At 37.9% G+C, this 9,495-nt stretch overlaps 1 protein-coding gene across 1 annotated transcript in view; it reads left to right on the forward strand.

Annotated features, from left to right (window-relative positions):
• Positions 1 to 3,000, forward strand: part of LOC101847171 (39S ribosomal protein L18, mitochondrial) — a 14,125-nt gene extending 11,125 nt beyond the window's left edge. Inside the window, exons 5-6 of the mRNA XM_005112931.2 lie at positions 833 to 950; positions 2,345 to 3,000. Of these exons, the coding sequence (XP_005112988.1) occupies positions 833 to 950; positions 2,345 to 2,497 (271 nt within the window). The 3' untranslated portion in view covers positions 2,498 to 3,000. The remainder of the gene's footprint in view (positions 1 to 832; positions 951 to 2,344) is intronic.
• The last annotated feature ends 6,495 nt before the right edge of the window (positions 3,001 to 9,495 follow it).

The following is a 9,495-nucleotide window of genomic DNA, read 5'->3' on the forward strand; positions in this document are numbered from 1 at the left end:
GGGGGGGGGGGGTGAACCATGTTATCAGATTCTGTTTCAGGTCTGACACTAATTAGGACTTAACCGATTTCCCGAGACAAACCTCCCTGTGCAGGAATGGGAGATGTTGGGACCCAGTGCCGGGAAGGACAGAATCTGTATTTTACTTTATGAAGATACAGTCAAACTTGTCCATGACAACCACCCATTATGGGGGAGAAAAGTGATCATCTTACACAGGTGTTTATTTACAACAGTGTCATTGTAATTTTGAGAAAAAAAAGTGCAAGGGGGGAAGTGGTCGCTTGTACAGGTGCGATTTTCTTGGACAGGTTGCTGTCAGAGAAGATTCAACTGTATTGTGTTTACTTTATGTCCAGATGCTCAGATATACAGATGGATGATATGTGATCCAAGCTTCACTACAGCTGTCTCTTGGTTACTATGTAAACCTTGTTATCTTGAATAGTTGTTTTTTAAAAATTGGTAAGTGGTGATCCTGTCAGTTATTGCTGTGGAAAATTTGGGATGACATCCAAGTCTTTGCATAGCAATTTTGTTATGTTGTTATGAATGGTTCTCTTTTCTACTAATTGTTTTTTTTTGTATTTTAGTTATTTGTGGGATACCCATTTTCTTAACGACTGTGAAGAAATTTGTCATTCGCTTTATGTTTGTGCATGTTTCTCAGTGTTTTGTTTTTGTTTTATTAGAGGTTTTACGGCGCTCGCAACTGCATAAGGTCATATGAGCGTTATTACGTTGATTTTCTTTGTCTTCTTTCATAACAACTGTGGAAACAAAATTGTTTTCGAACTTATTGATTAAAAAAATTTTTTTTTAAATTCTGCAGTTGCACAGATGTAGCTGCCAGTGAAAACGTTGGGAGGGTGATGGCTCAGAGGTGTCTGGAGAGTGGGATTTCGGAGGTCTATTTTGATGAGTCAGAACTTGACGCAGCTTCAGATAAGGTGAGTTTGTAATCGAAACATTTTTGTCTCTTTCTAAAAATCGCAATGACCGTGCAGATGGCTGGAAGGTGCCACTTATAGCTCTTACCTTATTTTCCTCTCTCTCTGATGTTTCTGTCTGTGTTGATGTGTGTTGTACTTTTTTTCCAACACTAAATGACCTTTATTGTGTGGATGTGCTTCTCTTTCCTCTAACAAACAAGGTGATCATGACGATAGTAAATTGCAGAACTGTTTATTTCCTTCTTTTTTTTTTGATGGACGAGAAGGATTAAAATCATGCTTTTGTGGCTTGTAGTGTAATGGGTTGAAGAAATAGAACAAGGTCAATGGATGGATGAACACTGCACTATGACATCTCGGGATTATTGTTGTTGTAATTTTAAAAAAAGAGACCTGGGTAATATGGTCTAAATACTCAATTGTTCTGGTACAGTCGAACCTTTACAAGACGACCACACATTGTCGAGAAGAAATGTGGCCATCTTAGACAAGTGGTCCTCTTTGACAGTGCCTTTATTAAAAAGAAAAAACTCAAGAGGGAAAGAGAAAAGTGGTCGTTTAGACAAGTGATTATCTTGGACAGATGGTCGGTCGTTACTGCTGATTCGGCTATGTACCAAATTATCTGATGGATCCCCCTAAACGGCTTGATTGAGAACATTATTTAAAAAGTTTGACTTACTATATTATCTTTTATTCCCATTTTAGAGGCAATAGTAGGCTGAGTTTTTGTGCTATGGTATTGTATTGTATCAAGAATTGCTTACAACTGAAAGCTGGTTGATGAGTTCAGGTCACATTTCTGCTTAAGGTTTGCTCTCTGGCTGGGTCATGAAAAAAAATATACAAATTATGATAAGGGAGGGTTTGAAATTGTTCCCACATCCTACATCATTCATTTTCATTACCCGGTTGAGCTGAAATTTAGTATCATTATTCCGTTCTAAAATTCTATTTTGGCTTTATAATTTTGTGTGGGTGGTTGGCGGATGGTCTGGTGTGGTTTGCTTCTTCTTTCTTTTCAAACATCGATCATACTCATCTCTCTTTCTTTTTTTATGTTTGTTACTCTCTTGTAACCCCTCTAATCTTCAGCACTTATATGACCTCATTGTGTTGCAAGTGCTGTAAAATACTTATTAAAACAAAACAATTTTGAAAAGTTATGATTTAATGGGACAATTTATTTTGTATTTATTGGTGGGAACTGATCAGTTACACTATACTGTTGGTTAAGCCGCAAAGCTGGAAACAGACGATCTTATCATTTTTGTTCCTTTTCAAATGTTTTGCTGTGATATTCAGTTACTGGCGGAGTCTTCTTGTTCTTGTCACAGTCCAAGCCGTCTCCTGATGTAAATAAAAAAATCTCTCTGTCCTTTCTCACGCAGGTGTCTGTGTTCATGCAAGCATTCAAGGACCAGGGAATCTCTCTCACCGAGCCAGATATGGTAGAAGGTCACTACCAGCCTGGGATCAACTACGATGGCTACAACAGATACGCCGAGGCGAAGGCGTGGCAGGACGACTATCAGAAGGAGTGATGATGAGATGTAGAACAGCTGCGTCGTGGACGAGTTCTGGTGTTTTGTTTTGTGATAGAATTTGGATTTCATTGTCGCTGTCGCTAGTGGTCCTTAAGTCCGAAATTTGAAATTTGTTATATTTTTTCTGAATCCCAAAGCTCTATCAGAGAGGCACCAACATCGCCAAAAATGCAGTTTAATGCTATGGTCGAGGCTTACAATTTTCTTGCTTTTCATGATTCCTGATAGGAACAAGACCACAAAAACTTGTTTTTTTTGTCCCTTGTGTAAAAAGTATCCAAACGGATTTAAGTGGATTGCTTGTGACACTGACTTTATGTTGCTGTCACGGAAAAAATGAGCAACTAGGAAAAAATTGACTGTGCTTTATAGGGTGAGTTGGAAACTTCGGAGTTATGCCTTTTTTTATATTAGAGTGACGATTAAGTCATAAGTTGTGTGTGATGATGAGATACTTTATTGTGAATCGTATATTATGCTGAAAATAAACAAACTGAATTAACTCTCTGACTTATTGCTTGATTTCACAGTTTTATGTTGTACTGTTCGCGGATGGTTGGAGAACATCACCAGACGGTCGTATTTCTTTACTTTCCCTGTGATGTCTGCTAGTCTGTTTTACTTTTCTCTATCACTAAATCACTTGTGGCGTCGGTGGCCTAGTGGTTAGGCTCTCGGACTCGCAACCGTAAGGTCGTGGGTTCGAATCCCGTGAGGGGCCCGACGTTGTGTCCTTGGGAAAGGCACTTTACACGAATTTTCCTCACTTCACCCAGGTGGGAATGGGTACCCGGCTATAGACAGCGAAAGATCGTGTCAGTTTGTTAGTGTTTGAGCGCTTAATCGGCTGCTCGCACTGTATGCTTCCCGGGAAGCTGAGAATGTTTCGGAGTGTTCTATGGTCTGCTGGGGTAATAATATAGTGTAAAGCGCATAGAGCCTGCTGTTGAGCGGGGATATGCGCTATACAAATGCTATCTATTATTATTATTTTATTATTATTATTGTGTCGATGAATGTCTTATCTTCTTTTTTCATACATAACAATCATGGCTGGACTGTTTTGGTTCACACTGTACTGCATCAAGCTACCATGACTTTGTTACCCTGTTTTTGCTTTGGTAAGTGTTTTACGGTGCTCGCAAGTGTATAAGGTGCATAATATGAGCGTACGGGACACATTAACAGTTTGTTAGGCACATGTATTAATTTTGAATTTTGCCTGGGTGGCAGCCAAAGTCCGAAGCCTGCTCTTATATCGATTTTGGATCACCATGGGATCTTTAACTTTAACGTGCCCAACTTGCACATGGGACCTCAGAGATTTTTCGCCCTTATCCGAGAAAGCTTAGTGTTACGTCTTACCTACCTTAAGATCAGGGGTGTAACTGAAAGACAGCTGTAAGAAGGAACCAAGAAGTAGCAGTAGAAAAGCTGCAGAAAGAATCAGGAGTCCAGAGAAAGTTGCAGCGGTAGTGGGGGTAGGGACAGAAAGTATAGGTGGAAGCAGCGACAGAACATGGTTAGAGGGCAGGTAGGTAGGTAGGGGATGTGTGTGTGTGTGTGTGCTTTTTGTGTTTATGTGGGTCTTTTTTCTTTTTTTTTGGGGGGGGGGGGGGGGTTGTAGCCAGTAGATTTAAAAACTGAAGAAACCAAACAAATAAAGCCATAATGTGGAAAATTGAGTTTTGTTACTTTTTATTCCAAAAGACTATTTCACAATTCGTTGTAAGCAGAATAGGAGAGTTGTATTTATATCATATCAGTAAAAATGCGTGCAATGTATAATAAGATAGAAATATATATATTATATATATACCGTATACATACGGTAGCTATTTCACTCGTTTCTAATAACATGGCTGAGTTTTCTCAAAAAATTTGTTTCGCAACGTGGTGGAATCAGGTGCTCATCAAAATAATGACATCAGAGCATCGGACAATTTCCCATCCATTGGTCAATTTTATCAGATGAAATTTTTTTGGGCTCAAACGCTTTTATACCCATTGAAAAATATAGATCGATTCCTGCATGCATTTTACTGAAAGGCAACCCTCCCCCCCCCAAAAAAAAATAAAAAAATTTGCAGTTTCAAGGACACTCAAGCTTTGGAAGTGGAAGTCACCTAATAAATTTTAGCTCTGAAATAAGGCGACTCCCCACCTTCTTCAAATGCAAATATCTCGAATACTGTTCAATATAATTGGGTTGTGTTTTTTCAAGATCAAAAGCAAAACAAATGAACAAGCTTCAAGATAATACCAATATATATAACTACGTGTGCCCCATAATTAACGAGCGCCTGCTTCCTCCGCGTCATGCCACATTTTGCTCGTGAGAATACCGCCAAGGTATCCTGTACACAATAGCACCTGGTGATCAGACCTGTTGATAGTTTTCCCCACACTGGCTCTAGAGTCTGTTCATTTTATTTGGGAATGAACAATTTATTTATCATCTCAACTTTTTCATATTGTGGTACTATAGTATACAATATTAAGTATGGTATTATAGTATTATAATAAAGGCTACAACAATAACAACTCCAACAACCACAGCAACAAAAGAAAGTGAAACAAAAATGTAAACCCCAAAAGAAAATTGCACTTTTTACACATTTCTGAAGTTATAAAGGGTTGGGTAAACTTTAGTGAACATTTTTTTTTATAGTTCATAGCTTGGGACCTAAAATCGTATTTGAACTTAGTTTTCCACCAGATTTCTAACTACTCAATCCCACATACGATCCTACTCGTGGAAAAATAAATACGTTCCCGCTAAAAACAAGAAAAAAAAAAAATCCCCCTCCCCTTTAGATAAAGGAAAGTGCGTGGAATTGAACTTTTAAGAAAGTCTTCAAAGGCAACCAACCATGGTATAAATACCGTATTACATGTATTATCAAATAACTTGCAAATGATAGCTTTTAGACCAACGCTTGAGTTGTTTAAGTTTAACACTTTCAAACAACAATAACGTCAGATTTCGGTCTATTGTCCCAGCAGCTCAGAGTGATGACTAATGAATGTAACCTAGATCACATAGTACGTCTCACTAACTGGCCTTCATGTAATCAAGCAAAGACTGTACGCCACAACTACAAGATAGCTCACTCCTTTAAAAGACAAACAAACAAAAAGGCAACAAACAAAAAACCAAACCAAACCTACATAAACAAACAAAAAAGCACCCCCTTCCTCACAAAAACAAAACTGTAACAAAAAAAACAAACTTGTTTTTTTTAATTTAAAAAAAAAAAGAATGTAATAAGATACTATCTCAGAAGAAAGAAGTGAACTACCCTGCAGTGTACACGTACTGTTTTGGATGAGATATTCTTCAATAAAACATTAAAAAATCGGCATTCGGATTAAGAAATAGGATATTTTGAGACAATCTGATTATGTGATTAACCTGATAAGAATGACATTTACGTGATAAACAAAGTGAGAACGTTCATGGGGAAAATGGCGTAAACCACAATTTTCCAGTTGTCTTTGACTGTTTAGATATGTCATTTGGCTTGTTTTATCTTATTTACATTTATGCCAAAACATTTTTACGTGAAACAGTTGTAGTTCCGCTCTTTTATCCATGATACTTCTAACACAGTCGTAAAGGAAAACAACGGCAGAGTACAGCATATGAACACGCACAATTTAGGCAGTAGTCCTCACATTATTTTTCTTGTGTCTTTTTTTATGCTGTTTTCCCCTGGAGAATAACAACATGACAACCCAACAATCACAGCGAGAGAATGGAATGTGAGTGAGTCAGGTGGAATTATATTCTAATGTGTAGTAACAATATAACATGTAACAGGTTGAAGAGGTAGGTTTTGATACAGAGTACTTTCCACGACGTCAAATTTTCCTGGCGATTGTTTTCCTCTTGTGGTGTTTTGAGAACTCGACTTTTTAAAATCTTTGCTTTACGCTGTTTTAAAATAAACAGATCGAAACAGAAAACAACAACCCAACTCTTAATCAGATTTTACAATATCTTTTAAAAGAAAAATCTTCATTCTTTGCTTTTTTAAGCCCCCCCCCCCCTTTTTTATCCCCCAAAAAACAAAACAAAACCCCCAAAAACTAAATCTAATAAAACAATAACAATCACCCCCCCCCCCCCCAACACACACAACCAAAAAAGAAAACCCAACAAAAACAACAAGAACAACAAAAACAACAACTCCTATATATATATATACAAACACACCCAAGACAAGAACCCATATAGTTTACATGGTATTGAAGCTGTGCATGTAGTACTTTGATTTTTTAAATTTACTTTGTTTAGCTTTGATTCTATTTTGCTTGCGATCTGCTAGCTTTTTCAAACTCAAATCGCTATTGCTGTTTTGTTTAACACCCTCAGTATCCCCCCCCCCCCCAAAAAAAAACCCACAACAACAACAACAACAAAACAAACAACCCCGTCCCACGCTCTGCTGAGAACTCGATATCAACATTGACTTCTTGAAAAGTACTCCATATCAATTGGAAGCTGACCTCGAGGTATAAGAACAATATATATATATAAACAATAATAGAGGAATGTTTGAGGCGAGACGAGTGCAATACAACATTATTATATAATGATATTATTTTATTGGAGTGTGTGGTGCAAGCAAGGCAGGAGGAATACACTTTGTGAATGTACCTGACCCAGCATTGCCATAAAAAATGCACGTAGTTCAAACACAAAAACCGCGATAAAAGTAAAGCTGAGCCTCCGATCTTAGGTCTACTTGTCCTCGTTCGCACATGTTATCCGCGGTCTCCACCCTCAGTGGGGCCACTATTTGGGTCGTCGTGACACCATGTGCGAAAGACGCTTTTGACTTAATTTACGAATGAGGGATCGACTTTTACTTTTAGTTAAAAATATAAAACATTAAAAAAAACAACTCTCAAATGTCTACACGATTATGTTACTGGTGAAACAGCATTTGAAGCCTGTTTCTTAAGTCACGAAGGCCTACATATAAAAAATATACAAACTCGTGAAAACAACATTTGAAGCCTGGTCCTTGCCCTAATTTAATTAAGTCGAGTAAATATCAAAATACACACTCGTGAAAACAGGGTGTGGCTAGTTACAAATAGAAGTGTAGTTTGAGGTATGGCGTAGGCAGAGCAAGTAATGGATAATGCTATAGGCCGTCCTTTTGAAAAATTAAACGATTTTTAAACAAACAACTTTAGGACAAAATGCACCGATGTATTTCACATTTTGACACTAGACGTCGGTGCACTTTTCAAAACAGAAACAAAGCACAAAAAAACCCCAAACCCACAAACAACAAACAAACAACAACAAACCATCACCACCAAGAACAACGACAACAACAAAAGCGAGGTACAGCACATTAAAAATATGCTCTGACTAAAAATCTTGTCATATCTCTTTAATCTAAAAACAATGACGTGAGCTGACGTTTGAAAGAATTAAAAAGATTCATTCATTCTCTTTTAAAAGTCCATGTCGTGCATACAATAATGCTGTGATATGTTTTAACGAAACTTAAAAAGGCCGGCATCTGGCCTCTTAATTATAATAGGCAACGCCATCTATTTGTCTTAGTGAATCATTAATATAACCTTTAGACTTTAGTAGACTTAGAGTAATAGTCCTCTCCCGAGGGTCGTGAGCCAAATGTGAAGTAATAAGTGTAAGGGTCACTGAAATAAAACCATAACTTGACGTTTATTTGTTTGTGTTGTGAGTGCCCTTTTCCACAGATACAAGTCAGACCATGAAGAACATTCATCATCATTGCCTTTCTCACCCTGGGTCAGGATATAGACTCTAGTCCACGAACAAACACTCTCCACCTTTCCCTATCCTAGGCTAGTCGCTTAATGTCACTCCCACGTCTTCCCACTTTTCTGTACATCCATTTCCGTGACTCTTCTCCAGGTTCCACGAGGTATGAAGAACATTGCCATTTACTTTTCTCTCCCTCAAGACTGAAAGAAGGGCTTCGCAGTAAATACGTTATTTTTTGTCCCAGCCATTTCAAAGAAATATATGATAGTTCCGGGGAGAAGAACTCTTAGATGTGACTCAACAGCTTTGAAAAACGTCCCACCAGAAAAGACGAAAGGCTAATTATCCTAGTTTCAAAATCTCAATGTCCAACTCAAAAGATGTTCTTTACCCCCCCCCCAAAAAAACCCCCCCAAACAAACAAACAAACAAAAAAACAACAAAACAAACCCAACAAAACAACAACAACAACAAACAAACAACCAACCAAACAAAAAAAAAAAACCCAATCCCCAACCCCACAATAATACATGTATTTTCCAAAATGGACGGCCTATACACATTATAGAAGAGTAGCTTGAGATATGCCGACGTAGGCAGATGAGAACAAGTGAGAGAATTATACCACCTTCAGGCGGTGAGAAGATCATAATAATAATATGATGATGAAATTATGTGGTTTCAGGAGGCACGAGAAAGAGATTCAGTGTGTGTGTATGTGTGTATGTGTGTGTGTGTGTGTGTGTGTGTGTGTGTGTGTGTTTGTGTGCGCACCCGTGTGTAGTTTCTATCTATTTTTGCACGAGGCAGCTGAACGGTTAATTTTTAATAATATTTAACGGCAGGAAGATGTGAGAAAATTATTTTTTAAGCTAGAGAATTAAAAATCAACAAAGCAAAATTCGTTTTTAAAAATGCACCCCCCAAAAAAAATCAACAACAACCCAACAACAAACAAACAACAAGACCACTGAATTTTGCAACAATTGTGATGATTAAGACAGTATTTCTCTATGTACAGCTGTTATGAGCTCTGAAAAGTCGTACCAACTTCTGGCAATGGGACATAGGTGTAAAATCTTTATACTCTTACTGAGGTGCACGATGGCGTTTGTGAGTTATAGTAGGCCTAGTTAGTTTTATGCTTTCGTGCCTGACTGATCACACGAGTGTGTGTGTGTGTGTGTGTGTGTGTGTGTGTGTGTGTGTGTGTGTGTGTGTG

The sequence above is a fragment of the Aplysia californica genome, unplaced genomic scaffold, assembly GCF_000002075.1.
Source record: "Aplysia californica isolate F4 #8 unplaced genomic scaffold, AplCal3.0 scaffold01495, whole genome shotgun sequence".
Classification (NCBI taxonomy): domain Eukaryota; kingdom Metazoa; phylum Mollusca; class Gastropoda; order Aplysiida; family Aplysiidae; genus Aplysia; species Aplysia californica.